Source organism: Drosophila sulfurigaster, chromosome 2R (assembly GCF_023558435.1).
Source record: "Drosophila sulfurigaster albostrigata strain 15112-1811.04 chromosome 2R, ASM2355843v2, whole genome shotgun sequence".
Lineage (NCBI taxonomy): Eukaryota > Metazoa > Arthropoda > Insecta > Diptera > Drosophilidae > Drosophila > Drosophila sulfurigaster.
In genome coordinates, this window is record NC_084882.1 from 18955347 (window position 1) to 18979873 (window position 24527).

The window sequence follows — 24527 nt, forward strand, 5'->3', positions numbered from 1 at the left end:
TGATTTATGCTATTATGGTTATTAAATCTCCAAAGATCATTGAAGAAAATAATAAATATAACTTTTGCTTTCTAAGTCTAATTAAATTTTCAGTCTCGTTTTACGAATACATTCACCAGAGTAAAAGATCTTTTCAGTAGAGATTACAGATAAGAGATACGCTCTGTACCTACAGAATGTCTAAATGTGTGTTGCATAGTGTAAGGCAATAAGCACTAAAAATCATATGATTTCAAATAATTTAATTTTTTAATTTTTATCAATTATTTAAAATGTTTTAAAAGTCAGAAATCTATATAAATGTGGTCATTTTATATTAATAAATAAGTAAATATATAATAATAAATTCTAATTGCGATTCTATGCCACAAAATGTATAGCATTATCCTTTTACTGTGGCAACCACAGTTGCAGCTTGTTGAGCAATTCCCAATGTCTGAATAGTGGCATCCCGAGTGTGCTGGCCAATGCGTTCCTAAAAAGAACAGATGATAGTTAATTCATGTTAATAAAAAAAATTCCAGAAACTTACAATTTTCTTGCCGAGCTTCTTAAGCCATCCAGCGTCAGATTGTCCAACGCTGATGGCCAGGATGAGGGCAACAAAGATGAAGATCTTATAGAAGTTCATGTTGTGATTAAGTTTTAACTGAAGTGAAGTTAATGTCAACGAAAGACTTAAGCTGTAGTTACTGCTACGGATTTTGATTAACTGATGTTGTTCTTATGCATTCTATACGTATTTATACCTCCATACACAGTTAACGATATAAGCCTGAATACGGGGATTTTGTTTACCCAAAATCACCTTATAAAAATCCAAGACTGAAAAACGAATTGATGCAAACAATTTTTTTGTGAATCATATTAATATTCCTTAGGTAATTAGTTGATTAGAAATTAGAGACAAGATATTTCTTTTGTTTGCCTGGAAGGTGTTTCCCAATTACCATCATATATGGAAGCTTCTCTTAAAGGTCAGCTTAATGAAATACAGATTAAATGTACTAATATGAAATTCCAGTTCTCAGTAATATGGCGTTCATTCAATTAGATGTACCTCTAATCCAGTCATCAAAAGTGGTTTTCTCGGGTAACCACTAATCACGATTGTCGTATTAGAGCGAGAATAGCAACAACTGCTGGATGCAATAGAAACACTTACTACGAATCAAATTTATGAATGAGATGTGCATGGGATTTTCTCGTTTGTAGTAAAAAAAACAAATCATTGAACACAGGCAGTTAGCCCTTAGTTTGTCTCTTTCTATGATAATTACGAAAGTGATGTGTAATTGAGATTTAAATATTACGTTATAGATAGTACATTAATATATTGATATGAATGAGTTTGCTGTAGCTTTTAGTTTGGGCCGATAAATATACCTACCTATATTCTGTATAAGAAGTATACAAAATTTGCAGAGTTCTTAATCACTTCTTCCTTCGGCCTCTTTCTCACAAAGAACTCGAATGTCTTCCTCTTTTCTCACATGTAGATCATTATCTTGAGATATGTATTAATATCCAAATAGTCAATTCAGCTGAAATTCGTTCTTGTTTTTTACATAATAACAATATACGATAATTTTTCATAAAATTTTTGTTAACAATTATATAAAGGTATACATGCTACTCTAAAACGTGTAATGTTTTAATTTTAAGTTTTAAGAAAAACAATTAGTTCCATATACAGACATAAAATGCAATAAAACTTAACGTTTACCACATTCATACATCTATACCTATAAAGTATTCCCCCACTTTATCAATTTGATCACTTTTTTTACTTGTATTTGAGAAACTGATATTTACAGTGCTTTTTATTTCAAAAATCCCCTCGAAGCGACCGTTTTCATTCGTACGCTTGTTCGCATCTTATCAGTTCCATTCAGATGCTGGCTCGCTTGCGGTATATAAACCCCATAATTGTCAGTCTAGTCATCAGTCATCCAGCTTCAGTAAGAGCTTCAACAGTTCCAGCATCCTTCAGCTTTCAAGGAATATTTCCATTAAAAACTCAACATGAACTTCTACAAGGTCTTCATCTTCGTTGCCCTCATTCTGGCCATCAGCATGGGACAATCTGAGGCCGGTTGGTTGAAGAAGATTGGCAAGAAAATTGAACGCATTGGCCAGCACACTCGGGATGCCACAATCCAAGGATTGGGAATTGCTCAGCAAGCAGCTAATGTGGCAGCCACAGCCAGGGGTTAAATAGAAACCAGACAACTCATTATCAAACGATTATTTATTTATTACATCACCATTATTGTAAATAATATTACTAAAAAACAATGAAAATTTGAAAAAATAGATTACAAAAAAAAATTTATACTTTATTAATAAAGAAGTAACAAGCACAAATTCAAATACCGTGTATTTCTAATTTAAAATCCTATTGTTTCAGGAAATGGCAATAATTATCTAATTGCCATCTGTTCTGTTATTAACATTTATTATTATTCAGACTACTGTGTAGCATTATCTTTATAAATTAAATTATATTTAATATAGAGTAAATAATCTCTATGGATTGAGCTATGCTAAGTCTGCTTTAAGGCTGCAAAGTCAGCACAAAAATTGAGCTTGTCGAAGATTCTTTGTCTTCTCATACCTAAGCGGGCTAGTGTAATAAAAAGGATTTTTCGAAATCTTATGTGTGTATGTCTTTAGATTGTAACATGTATCTTAGATTATATGTTGAGTGACGGACAGATGATCTACAGACTTAATAACCATGATATAATATGTTAAACTTTTAATATGAAGAAAATTTCTTAAAACCTACATAATAGTGTATCACGACCTTGTAATAGCTGTCCATGTATATGAGAACGGCGGGCAAAGTACTACATAAAATTGGCGATAAAATTCAGGCGATTGCACAAAAATACATTGAGAGGCTTGGAGGTCACCTACACAGGCGCCTAATGCCGAGTGATCGCACTACGGTCAGGAGAAGACTGAAACGCCATCATCGCCAAGACCTGCTAGCTGGGGTCTTGACCTAATGTTTACCAAAAATGAAATACATACTTAAATTTCTCGAATATCCTTATGCTCAATTTATATAATTTTTATATAGTTTATATTTATTATGTTCTGCTGACATAATTAATTTTGCTGTTTATTATTTATCATTTGTTTAGGTTGCACAGTTAGGTAACGGTGCACCTATCATTGTTACCATTTCGTTATTATTTTAAATAAAAAAGAAGAAGAAATGTAATTGGTACATTTTTGTAATTAATTTATTATACTTATGCATATGTCAGCTAATTAAATTACATAGTAAAATTAAATTATTTTCGTATTGTACTATCCATTAACTGTGGCAACTACAGTTGCCGCTTGTTGAGCAATTCCCAGAGTCTGGATGGTGGCATCCCGAGTATGCTGGCCAATACGCTCCTGTATCGATTAAAAAGTTTATATTTATTTCATATTAATTACTTAAATTACAGAAACTTACAATTCTCTTGCCGAGCTTCTTCAGCCATCCAGCCTCAGATTGTCCGACACTGATAGCCAAGATGAGGGCGACGAAGACGAAGATCTTGTAAAAGTTCATGCTGAGATCGAGTTTTAATTGGAAACTTGAGTTGTTATAATTTTAACAGATGTTGATAAACTGATGATTTGCTTATCCATTCCATACTCTTTATATATGAATCTCTTTTCGCAAAGAAAGATAGATGTTTGGATGTAGGGGATTTTGTTTGGCCAAAAATCACACAACCAAAACGGTTCGACACCGACATTTTTGATATTTCAGAGTTAATTAAAAATTGTTTAAAAGTTGATTAGAAATTAAAGACATTCTGGTTTATTGCCTGCTCAGAAAGGTGTTCCCCAAATACACTTCTCAAATAAAAGTTTCAAATATTTTACTTAATAAAATTATCTAATATATACGTAAAACTGTTAGGTCAAGTTCTTGGTGATTAATTAATCAGCCGTGCCTCCAATACTGACATCCAAAGTGGTTTTGACGGGTAACCACCAAACATGTTTGAGTTGCTCAGCAAAACAAATGAGTGAAACATTTACTACGAAACCAATTTATGAATGAAAACTTGTTTGGGTTTTTCTAAATTATAGAAGCAACAATGTGCCACTGAACTCGGAGTGAACAAAGAGCTGCTGCTGTCTCTCTCATGATCATTGCGGAGTGATCGACAGAGCTGCGCAGCGCAGCGAGCAAACACGTCATAAACAGCACACCTCAATAGCAGGTTTTAAATGCTATTGTTGTTGTTTTGTTTTCACTGTTGAATTATATTTGTGTTGCCATCGAGCTTTATCAGCGTTTCTTCCTAGTTATCAGCTCAATTCTGCGGTGTTTGCTCTGTTCTGCTCTGCTCTGTTCTGGACCTCTATACAAGTATGTTTTGCACTGTGAATCCCGGTCAACCAGATTGCAGTCGACTATAAAAAAATTCCCCGTGACATTGCTGATTACCAAGGTTTGGGCATACATTAAAGGGTGCATATAGGAAGAACGTGCTCAAATAAATGAAAAGTACATACATGCAAAATTAATCACAAATTCATATGACATTGGGCGTTGAGGATGTTGACATGGTATGACTTACAATACTGTTCTTTTGTAGATATATGTCCGAAATACTACAGATTATATTGATATAATGTTGTATAGTATTTTATATTATTATTGGGGTATTGCATCGAAGCTAAATCTTTTCTTTATTGCATTCTAGTACTTAGAAAAATGTAACGAGAATATTATTTTTTGTGTGCTCTTCAACCAAATAACAATCTTTTTCTTTTAGAGCAACCCAAGCTTTTACCATATATAGTTAGCGTAACCTTTTTCTTTTGTCTATTCTAAATTCCTTTTATGCTACAAAGTTTTGTCAGTCGCTTTTCTTAGACACTTCCCTGCTGTGATATGCAAAATGCTGACAAAAACCAGTTGCATTTACTGTCTTAGTTACGCAACTCTGCGCGCTCAAATTCTTTTAGCTGAATATGCCTCATTATGCGAGAGTAAAGATACAGCAGCTGCCAGCCCAGAAGTCGGAGTCGGAATCAGAGTCGGAGATGAAGTCACAGTTTTCTGTTGGTGCCTGGAATGTGGCAGTTATGATATGCGTGTTGTAGTCCTGGGAGGCTGTTGTTCGTTGTGCCTGTCACTCAGCGGTTAATTCGAGCGATTTTATTTACATTTTACCAAAAGCCCCGCAACAAAAACAGCAACAGAACCGGAAAGCAACGCACAGCAAACTTACTTCCATAGATGCGGCTGTCAACTGGGGGTAAAGGGGATTCCTCTATAGTCTAGAGTCTAGAGTCAAGACCCAGAGCCGCAAAGCGTTTTTACTTGTTAAGGAAATTAGTGGCGTATCCTGACAGTGCGCACATCCTTCTACCAGAAATCTTGTTGTGTTTTGCTTTTGTTGATTTAATTCATTTGTTGTCTTTGCTCTACTCATGTTAAATCCCTGGTTGATGCTACTCTTGTTGCTTTTTTATTTTATAGCACAAATTAAAGTCACATTTTTGGTGGTTGATAGTGTGCGTGTGCTTGAGGGTGTGAGTGCAAGTTCGAGTGTGTGTGTGTGCCTCCTCACCCCATGCGCGTGCCACACAAAACGTGCAACATGGGCACGAGTACAGTTGTGTTTCTCTGCACTTGATAGTAATTCACACAGTCAATGTCAATATCATTTCATAATAGCAAGAATGATAGCAGCAAATATCTTCTCTCCATCCGCAGCTGGAACAACAAAAGGTTGTGGAATTCCCCATGAATTGTCTACTAATTATTTGCTTAAGGTTCATTCATTTAGATTAGCTGTTCAGAATAAGGTTATTATAATGAAAATTTGTTGAAAGAATGATATCTTCTCTGCTGTTCCTATTATAGGCAACAGCGTGGTAAAATCTGAAGATGGTTGATGATAGTACATAAATATTAATCTCTATTAACTTGCTAACAGCAGCCTCTGCCTCTGCTTTTGCTTATGCGGCTAAAAAGTATTAAATTAAAATATGTGAACTCATATATTTGTTTTGTTATTTAATTTAAACAGAGTAAGGGGAACCTCCTTGAATTATCGGGTATTTTCCTGTGGTCTGCGAACTTCCTTCTATCAACAGCAACGTAGAAATTAATAAATACTACAAAAGAATAATTTAATTCACCTAGATTTCAGTTGTCGAATTTAATGCAGATTCAAATATTCAAATTATAAAACTAATCAATAAATATGAAACTGAAGAATCTTAAGAACCTTATGCTAAGATGAATGGCATTTCCGTTAGAGGAATAACCGTTCAACAATTCCTTCGTTGATGGATCTGACATTATTTATGTGTACTTCACCCTTTTTTTTTCAATTAGATGATCCGATCGGTATTGTAAATTGGCATAACATAGACCTAGACTAGCAGACATTTGTTTCAAATGAATTTTGCGATCGTTGCTTTGCCTTTCTTTCATTTGTACTTTTTGTGTCAAACAAAATCCCCGGATTCTCCAATGCCTCTTTTTGTTTCAGTGGCCGGTGGCTTATCAGCATCGTTGAGCTGTCGCGTTGAATAAATTGTGGTATAAAAGGCGCTTCGTCGGGTCTCACAAATCATCAGTTACACAATTCCAGCTGCAATAACAACAGCTCAAGTCTCAACTTGCAACATTCCAAGGAATATAAAAAGCACACAACTCAACATGAACTTCTACAAGGTCTTCATTTTTGTCGCTCTCATCCTGGCCATTAGCATGGGACAATCCGAAGCTGGCTGGCTAAAGAAGATTGGCAAGAAAATCGTAAGTTCTTTTTAATTGGCAAATTAAATAAGAATTATTCCTTATATGCTGTTTGATCTTCACAGGAACGCATTGGCCAGCATACTCGGGATGCCACAATCCAGACGCTGGGAATTGCCCAGCAGGCTGCAAATGTTGCTGCGACAGCTAGAGGCTGAGGAACGAGATATCTTACTATAGTTTATTCATTAATATATTTATTTAAATTAGGCATTTTGGCACATTAAATACAATAATCATTATACTTATTAGTAAGAGTTAATTAGTAAACGCAAAACAAATACTTAAACAAATTAAAAATAAATATTGTTTTATTTATTTTAAACAATCTAAATTTACCTTTATTTTTAATATTTTGTTCTAGATTCAAATATGACTTTTTTATTGTCGAAATAGTATTATCGTAAACAAGTAAGAGTGTGCACGACTGTGGAATACCCGATCAATTAATATACCGCAAAAATACTGAAATGTACCAATGTATTGTACAATATATTTGGTATATTTAATAAATTAATAACAAGTGTTATATCTCTCTCTAAAATCAAGGTGTTTAATAAACACACACTGTGTATACCCGTGCCGTTCTCTGGTGTTTATGCAAATCGACGCACAGACAGACACACGGACAGACAGACATGGCTAGATCGTCTCGGCTGTTGACGCTGATTAAGAATGTTTATACTTTATAGGGTCGCAGATGCCCTCTGCCTGTTACATACATTTCATGGAGGCACAAAGTTATAATACCCTTCTACCTTATGGATAGCGGGTATAAAAATCTTTTGGTTTTGATTCAAGACTATTCAGTTTTGACATAGTTTCGACTAGAGACAGCACGTGTTTTTAATAAATTTAAAAATTTGCATATTTAGAATTTTTGAATAAGAGGAATGATATCCCAACCCTATGAACTATAATATTTAACTACATGCATATGTATGTCATCATGTAGATCAGCATTAAGGTCATTGGCCAGTATGGTTAATTGTGTAATCCTCAAAAGAATACTAGACTTAGAGTCACAACATTTAAAATTGTTTTTATTAATTACATAACACTTTTATGCAAATTCTCGATCATTGTCAAGAGCATAAGTCTCGTTTTATTTTGTAATTCTCTATTGTGTATTATTATACTTAGAAAATGCACCGCACAGAAATGTTAATTTTTTAAATAAAAATTAAAATATGTATATTTTGAAATATTATTTGCGAATTAATTTGGCACACTTCAGCCGTCGTTCTTGAATTTGCTTCAAAAAGAAAATAATTCTGGTCACAGGGTATTGTCAAGCTATATCAGCAATAAGAACGACGCACAATTAGAGGCAAACCATGGTGATATACAAATTATTCAAGTACAAACGTACTTGACTCGAAAAATTTTTACTAGTTTTGTTTTTTCGCGTTACTCATTGGGTATTATAGGGTATTACAATTTAGAACTAACTGAAAATGTATGAGACAGTAAAAATAAGATATAGATTTCTCCTCAGCGTAAACAAAGCAAGTATTTTTTTAATATCTTACTCTTTTAGCATTTGACATTAAAGTTGACTGCGATGTTAATACGCCAACATTTTTCGTAATTCTACAATTGAGTACTGGGTATATGAAAGACGGTCACTTGATTGCAGAGCTCTTACTTGTTTGAAACACAAACTGACGTACAAATATATAAGTAGTACATACTATAGACTGTTAATACTTATCGAGAATGGGGTGGAGATGATATCATCTGCAAGCACTCTAGATACTTTGAGTACCGAATATATAAAACATTTACCCACATTCTATTTTTTTGGGTAACTTAATTGCGTGTCTTCTTATGACGTAAACAAATTAATATCTTCTTATTGTTAGGAGTAAACTTGTTTCAAACCGCAATTTGTTTTACTATCTCATTTTTTTATGGAGAAATACTTTCTATAATATATTTTGTTGTCCATCCAATCAGATTTTAATGTCAGTTAAACGTCATTCTCGCTAATGAATGTGACGTATTAAATAGTTGTTGACTCATATCTGTTCTTTCTGATTTAAATATTTCCAATACTTAGTTGAAATTCTATTAAAAGTTGCTAATTTACTTTTAGGAACTTAACCTACTCACCTAAAAGGAAATTCCAATTGTTCTCAATATCCCAACACAAGGTACATTTCGTATCTTTCTGATAGATAAAATCCCCTTAAATTTAAAATAATGCCATAAACGATGTTTGATATAAAAGCACCTTTACTTCAAAGTTCTATCAACAGTCTCGTGTTTACAGTCAAATCGGTTTCAAACAACATTATGAATTTTAATAAAATCTTTGTGGTTGTTGTCCTGATATTGGCAATTAATATGGTTCAAGCCAGGCCTGACATTTGGAAGGACCTCGTAAGTTGTTTCACGATTTTTACAAGTAATTACTTAAACAATAAATTTCTCTTCAAGGAACGCGTTGGTCAGCACGTTCGGGATGCTACTTTACAGATCTTAGAAATTGGTCAAAAGGCAGCTAATGTGGTCGACACTTTTCGCGGCAAAGAAGAACCGAATGATATGTAAAAATAAAGATCCATAAATCATTAACACAGTTGAGCATCGTTTTTAGATAAATGTATCGTATATTAACTTGTAGAGCGCAGAGTCCAAAGAATGTTTGATTGCAGTGCGTAGAAAGAAAGCTGAGAGAGAGAACAGCACTGAGAATCTTCTCTCTATATCGGCTACAAGTTTATGTGGTATATACAAATACTGCGTATTTGTTGCTGTTTTGATTTTTAACTTTTTTGATACTTAAGAAGTGTATTGCACATTATAACGGGCTTGTTCCTCTTCATTTCTCTTTTTACGTCTGAAAAAGTCAACTATAGCTGTGAAAAAACGTCCGATTGCTTTGAAAAGATCACCAAGCCATTTCTGTGAAGAAGATAATTATTAATTTTAAATTAATTAATACCTAATGTATTACTTACTCCGCCGCCCTTGCCGCTATGTCTCGATGAATAGTGATAATGACCATGTGAGCCATGTGAGCGAGCATCAGTTACAGCTGCGCAAATTGCCAAAACGAGGATAAGTAACAAGAAAATCTTAAAGAAATTTATGTTAAAATTGCCGATTCGCATGTTTGAAAATTGAATATTTGTTCGCTGTTTGATCGTGAGTATATACCGCTGTTCTAAAAATGAAACAACTGAACTGGTTGAAGAGAGGCAATGGCCTATTTATACAAATTTCAAATATTCATAAAAAAAAGCTACACTTGATTGACGTCCGACTGCGAAATACCCGCTAACATTTTTCTCAGAATACAAAAAGCTTTCGCTGAGTAATTTGACTTGAAAAATTATAAGAAAATATTAACAACTAAGGAGCAATACCCTTTTACCTTATGAATAGCGGGTATAGAAATCAATGCCAAAAACATTTATTTAAAATGAAATTCTGATAAAAAAAAAACATGCAAAAAAATGGCTACAGTGAAAGCTGCCATTAGTACACAAACACAATGTTTTAAATAAATATTTATTTTTTACAGACTTTAGGAATCAACAAGCATGCAAATTTTTATCAATAATTAAACTACCCGAAAAAGCTAAATGAAAACGCCACATTAGCACCAATTGAAGCAATTCAATAAATTGGCGTGTTTTGAGCAAAGTTTTTCGGTTTGAGAAGCTTAGCTAAACTATGTATATGATATGGGTACATACATATGTATATTCAATTAATTTCTCTCTCAAGAGAATGCTATAAGAGTGTTAAAGATATTATGCTTCGCGAATTCTATGGTGAAGACGAGTGTATTGATAATTTATTTTACATGACATATTCTCTTTGCAAAAAAAAGTGTGTTTACTCGTAACATAATTGTAATTACAGATTGATATACGATTCTCATGTCGAAGAGGATATCAATCTAGTAGTCTGCTTCCATGTTGTCGTTCATGTTTCTGCGATTGTTTCTGCGATCGTTTCTGCGAGCAACAAGTGAAGAGGCTACGAGCCCCGAAGTTTCGATTGCCTGGCCCAATAGACGGCCCATGAGACCCTATTGAAGTAAATTAACAATATTAGTCAGGAATGATTTATCGTCAATATTTTCATTTTAGGTATACTCACATGTTTTTTGGATCCCTTGTCTTTCTTATGCTTCTTAAATTTTTTGGCATCGGTCAGATCCATGCCAATGGCAAGTACAACGACAAAAAAGAAGAAAATCTTAAGGAAATTCATATTGAGCTCACTAGAAATCTAGACTTGTGCTGTTTGGTTTGTAACTATTTAACTGAATTTCAAATCACAAAGCCACTGCTTTTATTGCAATTATTGCAGCATTGAATCTAAGGAAACTGCGCATTGTAAGTAATTTTATTTCTTGGAAACATAAATATTAATTAACGAAGCATAAATATTAATAATAATAAATAATATTACGTGATGCAGGATGATTAGCTTTACATGTACAGTGAAAACTGCTGTTAAAGTCAAACTACAATTATACTTTTGATGGTTGCAATAATATCCTTCTAAATACATGAAAATGAAAAACAAATTAAAATAATTTTAATATAATTTATTGATTTTTTAAAAATTAAATTAAATTTTAATAGAGCATACACTGTATACACCATAGTTTCCACAACAAGAAAATGGTTTCGAGGTTACTGTAGGACAGTGCTATGATTAAACAAGTAGGAAGCTACAGTCGAGTGTGCTCGACTATGAGATACGCTAACCAGTAATACAGTGCGGTATATTTCATAATATATACTAAATTAATGTACCTAAAAAACACCATTACATACCGAAGGATATAATTATATACTATTAAATTATTTACTTACTTACACGACTGCATCAGTCTTTTTGTCATCTATAGCGCCTCTGCTGTTGGCGCTGATAAAGAATATACATACATATTTTATGGGGTCGAAGCTGCCTTCTTCTGTCTGTTTCATATATGCATATATATATCATATATATATTTATTATTGATTTCCTTAGAAATAATTATAGAAACAATTGATATTTTATAATGGGCTGCAGTCTATTTAATAGTTAAATGGAATTCATTATCATATCAGTATTACAGAGAAAGTCATTGGCTCTGAAATATGTATGTACATATAAATATGTATGTACAGTTGGTGTATGTTTTGTTCCCAGGGTTGTTGTCCAACATAGGATAGTTCTCATAGTTCATGTTAACCTTCCACCAATTGCACAAGTGTAAGAGCTCCCTTGGCAATAGACCCTTTGCCATTTGGCCCCTGGCCTGTGCCAAAAACACCAGCAGCAACTGTTGCTGGTCATTTTGGGTACAAAACGCGCTAAAATGTCAAAACACTTGTGTGAACCTCTGGGGTTCAGAGCTAGAGAAGGGTCTCATGTGTGTGTGTAATTTGCTTTGATTTACTTACTCGAGAGGACGACGACACGTGACCACAAAGTTTACATTAAATTATCATGTGAAAACACATAGTATATAGTTTACAGCAGGAATTTTGAGTGAGGGATAGTGGGAAGGGTAGTTCTTCTCTTCGGATTACTTTTTCGTGTTAAAAAGCGAGCAATCGAATTGAATTTGAATACGATTGGAATACAGACGCCTAATTACATGGCATCTCCATCGGCTTAGTGCAATTCGCCTGGGAAATCGACATCTTGAATGACAATCCGCGCATCCTTGCGAGACTTTTTTTTTAATGTTCTAGCCGGCGCACAGTGGGCGATTTGGTCCCGCTAGCGGCATTTAATTCAAATTTTCAAATTGAAAAATCCGTTAATATTTTTCACATATCGATAGCAGATGCTTTGATTAGATTTTTAAAAGCTTTTTGAAAGCTCTACGATCAGCTGATCATCAGCTGTGATCGGTCAAACACACCATATGATTTCGCAAAGAGCTTTACACAATTTTTCTCTTTGCGCGCATGGAATTTGAGTTCCTCGGAAATTTAAAATTTTTGGTGAATTTGTTAGAAGTTTGGTTTTTATTATATTCAAGGTATGTATTTTCAAAAATCAATGTTTGTGACCGGTCTATAAATGTGTAGCTCATAAAACGTAGTGGTAATTCAGTGTATTAACAACTAGCCCGGATTAGCGTACACCTGTCTTTCGTGGAGTAGAACTTAATTTGTTCAACTAAGTCCAGTCTAACTCCTTTATTAGCCGAAAGTGTGAATCAGTGGCGTCCAAAATGTGAATTTATCAACTGCTATTATCTGCTAGCCTTGAAACTATGGTACTTTTTAGATACAGTGTTAGTACCAAAAGGGATCTTTTTTTAGTATTGCACTCAGAAGTCATCCCATTTTTTTCCATCATCCCATCATTTTTTAGATAAAGTTTATATATGAAATATGTTAATTGAAGTTCAAATAAAATAAAAATAAAACAAAATTTTAAATTAAAAAAAATTTTTTAAATTAAAAAAAATTTAAAAATTAAAAAAATTTTTTTAACTTAAAATTTTATGATTTTTTCTGATCAGTGAAAAACCGACTGAAGATATCTATTTTAGTTTAGAAGTTATTAATTAAATGCCGCTAGCGGGACCAAATCGCCCACTGTGCGGCGGCAGAATCCGCGGCACATGGTCTGAATTATTGACAGCTTATGCCGCACAAGTGGCAGTCAATCATTATCATTTGAGCGCCGCAAATGCCCTGATTAGAGCGCCACTGTCAATGCATTTGAATAACAATAAAGATCAGGTTCCATCTGGCTCGTAATTCGTAATTTATGCATTGATTTCGTCCCGCTTCCCTCTGCGCGCTCTGCGCTTAAGTAATAATCATTTTTAAATTACAAAAAAATAAATGAAAGAAAGCTGGAAAAATGTAATTTAACAACTTCCTGACGCCCGCCCGCTGCGAGGATTGTAAAATTTCATAAAGCCGTCTTGCAAATCCCGTTGAATCATCAATAAGCTGTCCATGGGGCCATCAAACAACAAGCAACACTTGAAAATATGTTGAATATTGTGAATATGCGTCGTAGCATCTAAATAGATACGAGTATATGCGAATGTGCCACAGTGTGTGGCACCCCACTAGGCAGCCCCCAAGCCAAGTTGCCTCTTCAACACGCATTTACAATCCATTGAGAAGCCGCCGATGTATCAATAATATTTGCCTGAAAAGGTGGTGAAAGTAATTTTAAAGTCTGCAGCAGAGGGGTGAAGCAGAGGGAGCGAAGTTCAGCTAAAAATAATGTTTTGACTTAATTTCTTTTATGGCTCAATATAACCATTATTTGCACTACTTGAGTCCGACCCAAGTGCTCGGAACGCCGAGATAATCAGCAAATTTAAATTCAATTCGCAACGATTTTAAAATGTTGTGCTCCATTAAAGGGCGGGGCGGTGTGTCAGAAGCACTGCCAAAGAAACGTGCTGAAAATTTACGGATTTTCGCGACTGGGAAAATTGTGACACGCTCTTTGATTGCGTAAGGTTTTGTTTGGCTTGCACATTTAACTGCATAATTTATCATATTTAAGAATCTATAATCCTTGTGCGATTATAATCCGTGATTTTCAAACTTTATGTTGCCTAGCTTTAATTCCAAGAGCTCTCCGAGCATCAACTCACCATTGTCCTAGTCTAAACGCGTTATAAATCACATAGGAAAACCTTTTATTCCATTATTTCAAATACATTTTCTTTTTTGGAGAAAATAGGAATAAAATGCGCTGGGCAACGACAAGAAAACAATGCAAAATAATTCAATTTATGAAATATTTTTGCTTTTCTTTCAACACCCTATGAAAAAGGTGAAAGGGGGTTGATATAAATGAAAAGTAAATCAACTGAGGAGTGGAATTTCGTATAGAGAATAAAATCTGCGCCATGTGCCAAGCATAGCATTTAAGGGATAACTTCAAGTCGAGCATTATTACTTAAGCACAAACTTGTAGTTTTTTTTATGATATCATTGAATGAATGGTTGACTGGGTGAATGAATGCAGGCGAGAATGAAAAATGCGACGGCGACGTCCTGCCTGAGGCCAAAGGACACGGCACGGGGACAGAGGAGATGCCGAGTACGTGTACATTTCATACGCAATTCAATTGCTCTCTGGGTTGTATGGAATTTTTGGTTGAGGTACTCACATGTCGCCTGCTCGTTTTGCCAGATTTATGGCCAGCTTGATGATGGCGCATTACATTGTCCAAATTAATAAAGGTGGCCCGACCCCTTGGCCTGGATGCCTTCGGATCCGGTCACGACCAGTAGATATGTCTGCTTGCTCCGGACTCGACCTCTCTCACCCCTTTCGAGCCGCGACATAACAATTTAATAAACACAACAACAACGACGACGACGAGAGGAAAACCAACAACAATGAGAATGACAAGAGGCGAGCTCTTTTGGGTGCATTTCAAGCACAAATGAAATTGTTTTGCCTGTGCGTTGTTTTGTGTATCTGCGAGATAGAAAACGTTTTATATCACAATACTCTACTACTACTATTCAGCCAAGGCATTGTGTTTAGGCATTGAACTGCGTGTTGGCCTTGCGACGTTTAATAAAAGGACATTTTTGAAATTCTGCCAATTTCCACACGAATGCCTCACAATGACAAGCCTTTTTTTTTTTTTTGGCGGATCTGATCAGATCGTGTGATGCAGATAAGCCCACATTATGAATTGCTTAACATAGACAACTCAATCGGAAATATGCGCAATACAAACTCATAAAATCGAAAACAGCGATAAAGTTCGAAAAGCGTTTCATTAAAATTATATTTCCATTGCTGAAAATTACAAACTTGAAGAACATTGCAAAGTTGTTGCAGTAAAAGAAAAGCAACCGAACTTCATTAAACTTCTAAACATACATATGTATATGCCCAAATTCTACTTTATTTAAAAAAGTACTAATTTGTTAACTACACATGTTGACTATTTAACGAGCAACCCTCGTACAATATTTTGACTGATTTTAAGCTCAGACAATTTTCGATGCTAAAATTTCATCAGAGCCGTAAAAAAATGGAAAATAGATTACTCTTATAATCAGTCGAAGTGAATAATTATAAAAGCAACAGCAAGCAGTAATCAAGAATTTAGTACAATTTCTGTATTTGCCGTGAAAGCATCATGAATCAGATTATATTATTTGCCATTTTGTTATGGCAAGTAATGTCAACAAACTGTCGGCAATGCACTTCGTCTGAATCGTGTGTATTATTGTTGGATTGTCCGGAACTTATGTTAAGTACTAAAGCAATGCGAGAAAGCAGCGAATGCAATGAGCCCTTCAGATATTGCTGTCCAACCTTTGTGAAGACGCGGATAACAGAGTCAGCTGAGGAAGATGACAAATTTCCAAAAGATTGTGGATCAACGCCTTGGTACGAATCGGATCGTGTAGTTGGTGGTCGAGTGATCGAGCCCGATGAATTCAGCTGGATAGTTAGTTTGGAGTATACTAATTATGAAGCACCCGCTGGAGTCTGTGCTGGATCCATTGTCAACTCGCTTTACGTGGTGACGGCAGCGCATTGTGTATCTGACAGAATGGTCGACTATTTTGGGGGTCTGTAAGTATATTCTATAAAAAATTGACTTTTATTTGCATTAACAATAAACTCACTTGTGTGCAGGAAAGCAGTGCGTGTGGGCAACTTTACAACTGGGTTGAAATGTGATTATGGTACGCCGAGTTGTCAGCAATATCAACGCATTGAAGTCGACGAGATTATTGTGCATCCGGATTACATCGTGAATAGCAGAGAAAGAATGCTGAATGACATTGCATTGGTGCGACTGCAGAGAAGAATCGAGTTTACCAGCATGCTGAAGCCCATTTGTCTGCCATTTGGCAATAACCCCAACATACCTGAACCAAGCTCCAGCAATCAATTAATGGTCAGCGGCTGGGGCCACACATCGTCCCGTCGCGACGATTTGGCGAAGCGTGCTGTCTCTGAGCCATTATGGACTAGAGAAAACTGTCTCCAAGATGTGCGTAGAGATGAGTCACAGATCTGCACAGGTGTCACCGGGAAGGGTGCCTGCTATGGCGACTCTGGAGGTCCAGTCATGTATCAGTTTGAAAGCAGGCGCTTTGTCCTCGAGGGCATCGTTTCGTATGGCGGTCGTGAATGCGCCACTCTAACGTTTCCCAGTGTTGCCACTCGAGTGCGCAGCTTCGGCAATTGGATTGAGAATAGAATGCGAATGAGTTAGACTTTATATATGATTTCATGGCTATATCTATGACGTATTCTAATTAAATACTACTATTCTTAATTTCGTATTTTTTTTGTAATAATTCTCATTAATATAAATTTCATTATATATTATATTTTTACTTCATTCATTGCGTTTTAAGATTAATTTGCTGTTCCCGCGTTACGTTTATAAACGATAATCTTGTGACCCGCTGTATTTGATTGTAATTTCTGTGGAATTTACTGCAATAAAAACTTATTAATCCTATGTTAATGCATTTCCTGAAATGAATAAGATTATCAGTAAATATTTTGACGTTGACTGATTTAAAAATAAGAAATAATGTTGAAGGTTGTCATCATTTCGGTAATTGGTTTGGAAATCAACTAAAGTCATAACAATTGTATTCGTATACAGAAAAACACCGTGCTAAACTATAGATTCTTGATTTACGATTATATGATGTCAAAATAGAACCCAGAAGGTAAATTCTTGAATCAAGATTAAAATTCTGCAAATAATTATAGATTTAACTTTCCTAAATTCGAAAAATATACTTTTAAAAGAATGCAAAATCAAGAAATCATAAATCAAGATTAAATTGTTTTAAATTGCAATTACTTAAAGCAGAACTAAAAATATTTGATGAACTATTTAAAAACTGGGACAAAATTCAAGAATTTAAAAGCATTTCAATCTGTAAAAAATAATTTTTAATATGAAGTCAATGTTTGAACTAATTCAGTTTTTTAGAAAATATTCATCTGGAAATCATATTTTAGGAATTTTTTTTAAAAAAGTTGCCCCGGTAGGCAAGAATCGAGGACCTTCGCGCAATAATCAATATCAAAATCTTATTTTCTATTAATCTTATTCGTTAAAAAAACTGCACTAATACTAATTTCAATAAGAAAAACATTTGTGAAAAAATTGATTGTTGAAGATCATAAATTACTTTGTTCGCTCTTTTAGACAAATCATTATTTTTATAGATATACTGGCAATCCAATTAAAACTTGCACCACGCACTTTTGACTTTCAATTAATAACAATTTAACGCTCCGTTGCCAGTTTGCCAGTTTTTCCGATTACGAAGATAAAAGAAAATGCGGCGGCCTATGACAGGCACACGTCAGTTTTTGGCCAGACGCAGATTAATCTCGATTCTTGGTTTGGCGTGGTCCAAAAAATAATTATTAATGAGGCGCATGTGTGAGTTGTGAGTGAGAAAAGTCTTAATCAGAGGAAAGTAAAAAAGAAATTCATCGAAAACAGCAACTTCAGCAAGAAGTGAGCGACCCTCATTAAGGGGAAATTAGTTTTGCCGAAGTGTTTGGTCTGATTTATCCAACTGGTGTCAAAACGAGATGAACAAAAGGCATTTTTTGGGGGGTGATTAAAAGCGGAAATGAAGGGCCAGCGAGCAGTTTCCTTTTTCGCTTTTGTGACGTTGACACTTCTGCGATTAGCGCAAATCAAATCCAGTCAGAGAGGTGTCCAAATTGCAGAGGATTAACTCAACGTTGGGCAAAACTGGGCCAGTTACGTTAGCTCAGATTCCCCTGTCGCATTGTCATTTGGCTTTCCCAGGCATTTCGATTTTTTTTCTTTCTCGTTTTCGTTTTCCATGCGCATTTCATTTGAATTAATTTGCGGCACTCAAGTGGCACACATAAATCCTATGGTCCGTTGCATTGTCTCCTTAAGTCCTCTGTCTTGTCCCCTGCAGAACTGAAGTGGACGTTGCCTTTGAGTGCACTTAATTATGCGGAAATTGGAGTGTCAATGTATGCGTGCGTGTGTGTGCGTGTTTGCGACCTCCTTTTGCCTCAATTTCTCAATAATTTTACACAAAAAGTGCGGCAATTATTTTCCATTTTGCGCCGTCTGTCGCTGATGAGCGTCATCTGCAGCCAGATGAAAACCTTTTTGTCTTGAAAGCCAAGTTGAAGCTCCGCATTTTGGTGTACAGTTGTGCACCTGGAACACGTACAATATTTTAGTCTAAAATTTCAATTACAAATCAAACAGTGAGCCAGTCAGTCAGGCAACCAGCATGTCTGCCTGTCAGTTGGTATTATTATTATTTCTATGAACCGTGTTGTTTGTTCTTTGGTTTATTGATATGCTCGCAGTTCCCTCGGGAATATTGGGTACTCCAAGCTGCTTGTCATTTTGCGTTTGTTTTGTGCGGTGTTCTTGTTGTTCTTGATTGTTGTTGTTGCTCTCCATTGATGCCATGCCAATAATTTGTTTAATGGCAGCGTAAAAAATTAGACCATATTGAATGTCAATTGTTTGATTTTTTGATTAAGGGCCACAAGCCCCGAATCTGATGCCTGTTGCCCAGCTCTATTGTTGTTGTTGTTGCTGTTGTTGTTGGCTCTATCGTCTGATTAAATATTGTGAGAGTAAAGAGTATTGTAATATGAAGCCCAGTCGACCGCAGACTAGATCCTTTTTTTTGTGTACACGTACGTGTAAGTGGAGAGCTTTTCATTCCATAGGCGAGCATGAACCTTTTTCATCATAATTTTTGGCTTATTTCAATTTGACTAATAAGTTGCTGCAGCTGTTACGCTTTTTACCATATTTATGATTTTTCTATTTTACGTTTTTTGTCCATCATTAATCAAAACTCTTTTTGGCAACAGGATATTAGCATAACGAGCTGTAGATGCCTCGCATCCTTGTATCCAGTTGCCAGCAAAAAGCAAAGCTATGTCAATTTACGCGTCAAAGAGTCAAAGAAGCCGAAAGAAAAAACCCTATTTTTTTTTGCTAATCTTAAAAATGGGAAACGGATATAAAAAGTCAGTCAGGCAGTCAGTTGGAGACAGAGAGTGACACATGTGCGCCAGTTCCCAGGTTTTTCCAAGTTTTCGCGCTTTTCACAATGGCGACAACTATTTGCAAGCAAAACATCATTAATTTTGCGTAGTAAAAAACCAAGGGGTGGAGAGGGGGTTGGCAGGCGTGGCTACACGGATGTTGATGATGATGCTGTTGGCATTTCACATTGAGAGCGACAACGCCCAAGTCGTCAGAACACTTTCACTTACCACCGTCACAGTCAACATCACCGTCAACGACATCCTCGTTGTCGCTGCTTTGCAATTTTTATAAATTTTGCAAAAGTTAACTGAAACATATGTCGTGGTCGTTATGTGCTCTTGCGTTACTTTTGACGTTCCACTGATTGGCGTCAGTCTCAAGGGGGGAAAACTGCGATTGACTCGCAGAGAGGTTGTGTGGGTGACGCCAGCTTCAGTTTGCTAAATGAATGCAAATTTCTATTTAAACATTACTGTAATAGCATTGAGCTGTCAATATGTTTGTCTCTTTATTGTTGAACCCAACAACAGCCGGCGAATGTCCTGATATCTTCAACATACAACATGAAGGTGGCTAGACATGTGGGCCTGTGTTTGTGTGATTGTTTCGTGAGTGTTGTTGACAGCTTGAAAAATGGCAAATGAGATATGAACTTGATGTTCTCGCAAGTGATTTCATTTGAATGAGCTCTATGCAATGCAGAAAGAATCATTCAACTGTTATAAAATTGTATATGAATTGTTAATCAACTGCCGTCAAATTTTATTACGAATTATTAATTAAATAGTGACTAAAGAAACAATAATAAAATTAAAGGCGTCATCATTTAATAAAATCATATTTAAGAATAAATTAAATAATAAATATTTCTACAATATAGATTAAATTGTATAACATTTTATAATTTTACATAGAATCATAAAATCAAGATAATTGGACAAACTGATTTTTTATTTACTATTGAAAGTCTGATGATTTAAATTAATTTTAGCAATGGATGCGCTTTAAAAATTGTACATTATTTTTGCAGGAGGCATTTTAAATAATATGTCGAACTGATTTTGTAATATCCATTGCAATTACGAGATTTAATATGGAATTAAAATGTTTTGACAATAACAATTATCATTGTGTTTATAACATGAAATTAAAAATTTTCTGACAATAACAATTATCATTGTGTTAATAAAACTTAAAATCTTACAATAAACACAATTTTTCAAGCGCATTTAAATGCTTGAACTTTTCTTTTCGCGGTTAGAAGTAACCTATGATTTATTTAAGAATTCTCAATTATCTTTGAATACATATATTTTACTACTTTGCAATTCATTATTGGAGAAAAGTTTTTCACAATAACATACTTTTTTCAAGATTAGAAACACATTTAATATTGAATGCTGCTGAGACATCCATAAAAATTATTAATGATCAAAATTCACTTACAAATAAATGAATAATTCGAGGCAATATCGTATTACGACAATTCGATTAAAAAGGAACTGAAACAGTTGTGGTTTTTGGATAGCGTGTGGGTCACAAATAAAAAAATAAGAAGAGTGAAATCATTAATCATCGAACTGTTGCAATTTCAATGGCTGTGGTTAAAATTAATTTTGTAGAAAAGTACAAAACGCCCCAGGCGACTTGGTTAACTTGGAAAGGGGAGCAGCAGAGTAGCAGCAACAGCCTCGGGGACCAAAACAACATTAAAAACTACTAAAAAGGCGCCACAGTCTCTGGCAGTTGCAGACGTAGACAGAACGCATAGAAGGAGTTTGTGGCATGGAGAGGAAGAGAAAGGAGAGAGTGAGAGTAAAGGGAGGCACTGAGCCCTGTGTCTGACACATGCGGCGCTTCATTTTTTACGAGTACAGAAAAAAACTTTCACACATTGTTGTAAGGATGTGTAGCGAAAGCGCCGCGGGATATTTGTGACACAGCCAAAGACATCCCCTCCTTAACTTGGATTGCGGCGTGAAAACGCACACATTACGCTTCAACTTGAAATTTGGCAAGGACAATGAAGGAAGGGGGAGAAAGGGAACGAGAACTGCCACGACGATTGTTGTGTATTGTAAATAACGATTTGCGACGATTTGTGTCATGGGTGATGACGTCGCCGACACGGCATCATGCCATCGTCGATATCATTGATACTTTGTCAAACGTGTAAATTACATGGCGCATTCCGCTTTCTGCACTCCTCATTCCGCATCTCTCACTTACATTCCATTTTCACATGCAAATTTTGCTCAAAAGGCAAAAACCCGTCAAGCGACTGGCGTCGGGCGACATCATCATCATTATTCAAAGAGCTGGCAAATCCCAAAGGGTTCACTCCTGACGCGTGTTAGCGAATCCGCGAATCCTCCAGTCTCGGGTAGCGGCAAAACTACTTTAAAATTTCAACCAATTTCAAATGACTTCTTGTCACACATGTGGTGGATAAAAGAGAGAGGACAAGGGCGAGGGAGAGGGTGAGGGCGGGAGAAGGTTGGCGTTGACTGAGGCGTTGCATCGTTAGTGCAAATCGCATCAACGGGCTTGTGCGTTTTTGATTGATGTCAGACGCTTGTAAGTCGCATCCCAATCCTCAACCTCATCCTCATCCCCATGCCGAATTTCATCTCACTCCCCTGCGGTTTGACTGTAAGCATGCATTCATTACCTTACCCCTTTTCCCAGGCGGCACTCGTCAACACGAACAGTTTTCCCGTCCGTTCATATTTCGTAATATTTCATAAGAATCTTACGCATTTTTTGGCGTGATTTATGAAGGGTGAGCGCGCTTCGCTCCGACAGCTGTGACTTGTTTATAAGGGTTAAGCTGTTTCAATTTCACTTCAGTTATTAGGTTAGATAAAGATGATAATGATAAGGTTGTGACATCTTGGGGCGGGGTGCTTTCAATCTTATTTTCCGCCCCACAATTTTGCATATACTCGTATGCAAGTGTGTGACTGTCAAACTGTACCACAGTGACACGTGTGCAACTGTCGAACTTGTGTGCAATGACGAGTGAACTCTGCTGCCACACCCCAAATACTTATATGTATGAATTTCTGTCCAGTGAGGCGCAACAATTGCCTAAACTTGACCAGTCACAGCGTCAAATTTGACAGCTCGATGGTCAGTTAAAAAATACCAGCATCTGCTCAACCTGTTTCAAGCTTGACAAATGTTCAGTTGAAAAGAAACAAATGCAGGTTATTTCCGCTCAATGACTTTCAATTAGTGCAGTAACAATCCTTTCTTCCCTTAGGTCAAGTTGCCATGTTGTTGCTGCTATGTTAATTGGCTAACACTCAAGGGTTAAGCACGTCCACTGCCAGCTGACAACTGCCAACTGTCCATTGTCCACCCCAAGCAAATGTAAAAGCGTTGCTCATCATCCAATTGCCATGATGATGCTGCAAACTTCAAAACACATTTTCTGCTCGTTAAATTTTCTAATTTCGACAATCTCCAATGTCTAGACTAAAGCCAATTACATAATATTTATTTGCTGGTCATTTTGGGAATTGTCAGCTAATCAAGCATCAAAAGCATCGAACTATCAATCTGTAAACGCGTATTCACTGCGAAAATAAATAAGATGACATTGGCTTCATTTCATTCACGCTTTTATTTAGGAATCCTCGATATATTCCACATAAAATTGATTAGTAACTTGTAACCTTCTATCGAATTTCCACTCAATAAGAAGGTAATAATCGCCAGTTGGCACAGGGAGTGGTATAGAACTCGGTTTGAGATATAAGTCTTTCACAAAAATTGGTCCCTGTGAATATAATGATATTCTCATTCACAAATTAATTAACCACATTTTGATGTTGCTTTCTTACCATGTAAGGACATGTGTGATTGATGTTCGAATTAGATCTAAAAAATGCCGTAGACCATCTTTACGACTGGATGGTTATTTTTCCTTAAAAATGAGCATGCATCAAAAGTAACATCTATTAGCCATGGCTTATAACCATTTGCCTTTTTAAATAACTGGGTATGGATTTCTATATTGTTCACTGGATGAAGAATAGTTGAATTGTAGTTAAAATCCACTCTTTTTCTATTTATTGCTTTCAATCGGCAATTGTGTACCAAAACCCATGAAAGGTTTTTCGAAACACACTTCACATTTGTAAATTTAATACTGATGGCATCCTAAATAAATTCGAATTATTAATTTAATATTATTATTATTATTATCATATACATATGTTAAAAATCACACTTACATTGTAATCGATTTCATTAAATGTTATTTGGAAAAGAAGAGCAACAATTAAAATGTTCCACATATTGTTGATGGTCAGTGAAAACTGAACCAATTCATTTTATTTGCTATATGCCATGTGAAATTATAAATATCGATTACATCATTAATAGAGATGTTAAAAATAAATAATGGTTAGCTCATCCGGTTCATAGAACCTACTAATTGGAAATATTACGAGTATTTAAACGAATCATATTATATATTGGAAATCAAATGAAGCAATAATTTTTCGACCATAGAAAACATAAATGATATTGCCTTTATTTTATTCATAAAAATATTTAGTTATCCTCGATATATTCCATACAATATTTCGTAATAATTTGTATCCTTCCATCAAATTTCCATTCTAAAAGAAGGCAATAATCACCAGTTGGAAAAGGAAGTCGTATGGAATTCGGTGTAAGATATAAGTCTTTCACTATAATTGG

General features: G+C 35.5%; 6 protein-coding genes and 1 long non-coding RNA gene across 7 annotated transcripts; 4 read left to right on the forward strand and 3 right to left on the reverse strand.

Moving 5' to 3' along the window:
- Positions 1-323: 323 nt before the first annotated feature.
- Positions 324-760, reverse strand: LOC133838556 (cecropin-C-like). The gene is made up of 2 exons (XM_062269702.1): positions 533-760; positions 324-475 (listed from the first exon to the last, which is right to left on the reverse strand). The coding sequence occupies exons 1-2, from the start codon at positions 629-631 to the stop codon at positions 383-385; spliced, it is 192 nt and encodes a 63-aa protein (XP_062125686.1). The 5' UTR covers positions 632-760; the 3' UTR covers positions 324-382.
- Positions 761-1928: 1168 nt separating this feature from the next.
- LOC133836563 (cecropin-1/3) lies at positions 1929-2373 on the forward strand. Its single transcript, XM_062267133.1, has one exon. It carries the CDS (start codon positions 2026-2028, stop codon positions 2215-2217), a length of 192 nt encoding a protein of 63 aa, XP_062123117.1. The 5' UTR covers positions 1929-2025; the 3' UTR covers positions 2218-2373.
- Positions 2374-3239: 866 nt separating this feature from the next.
- On the reverse strand, positions 3240-4152 carry LOC133838555 (cecropin-C-like). The gene is made up of 2 exons (XM_062269701.1): positions 3476-4152; positions 3240-3414 (listed from the first exon to the last, which is right to left on the reverse strand). The coding sequence occupies exons 1-2, from the start codon at positions 3572-3574 to the stop codon at positions 3322-3324; spliced, it is 192 nt and encodes a 63-aa protein (XP_062125685.1). The 5' UTR covers positions 3575-4152; the 3' UTR covers positions 3240-3321.
- Positions 4153-6599: 2447 nt separating this feature from the next.
- Positions 6600-7085, forward strand: LOC133838667 (cecropin-1/3-like). Its single transcript, XM_062269835.1, has 2 exons — positions 6600-6796; positions 6862-7085. Exons 1-2 carry the CDS (start codon positions 6698-6700, stop codon positions 6952-6954), a joined length of 192 nt encoding a protein of 63 aa, XP_062125819.1. The 5' UTR covers positions 6600-6697; the 3' UTR covers positions 6955-7085.
- Positions 7086-9000: 1915 nt separating this feature from the next.
- LOC133837163 (cecropin-C-like) lies at positions 9001-9380 on the forward strand. The gene is made up of 2 exons (XM_062267842.1): positions 9001-9181; positions 9239-9380. Exons 1-2 carry the CDS (start codon positions 9014-9016, stop codon positions 9350-9352), a joined length of 282 nt encoding a protein of 93 aa, XP_062123826.1. The 5' UTR covers positions 9001-9013; the 3' UTR covers positions 9353-9380.
- An 11-nt stretch (positions 9381-9391) lies between these two features.
- On the reverse strand, positions 9392-10047 carry LOC133837164 (uncharacterized). Its single transcript, XR_009893774.1, has 2 exons — positions 9763-10047; positions 9392-9706 (listed from the first exon to the last, which is right to left on the reverse strand). It is a non-coding gene; the product is annotated as an uncharacterized LOC133837164 (long non-coding RNA).
- A 5810-nt stretch (positions 10048-15857) lies between these two features.
- Positions 15858-17246, forward strand: LOC133838212 (phenoloxidase-activating factor 1-like). Its single transcript, XM_062269226.1, has 2 exons — positions 15858-16345; positions 16409-17246. Exons 1-2 carry the CDS (start codon positions 15903-15905, stop codon positions 16992-16994), a joined length of 1029 nt encoding a protein of 342 aa, XP_062125210.1. The 5' UTR covers positions 15858-15902; the 3' UTR covers positions 16995-17246.
- Positions 17247-24527: the final 7281 nt, after the last annotated feature.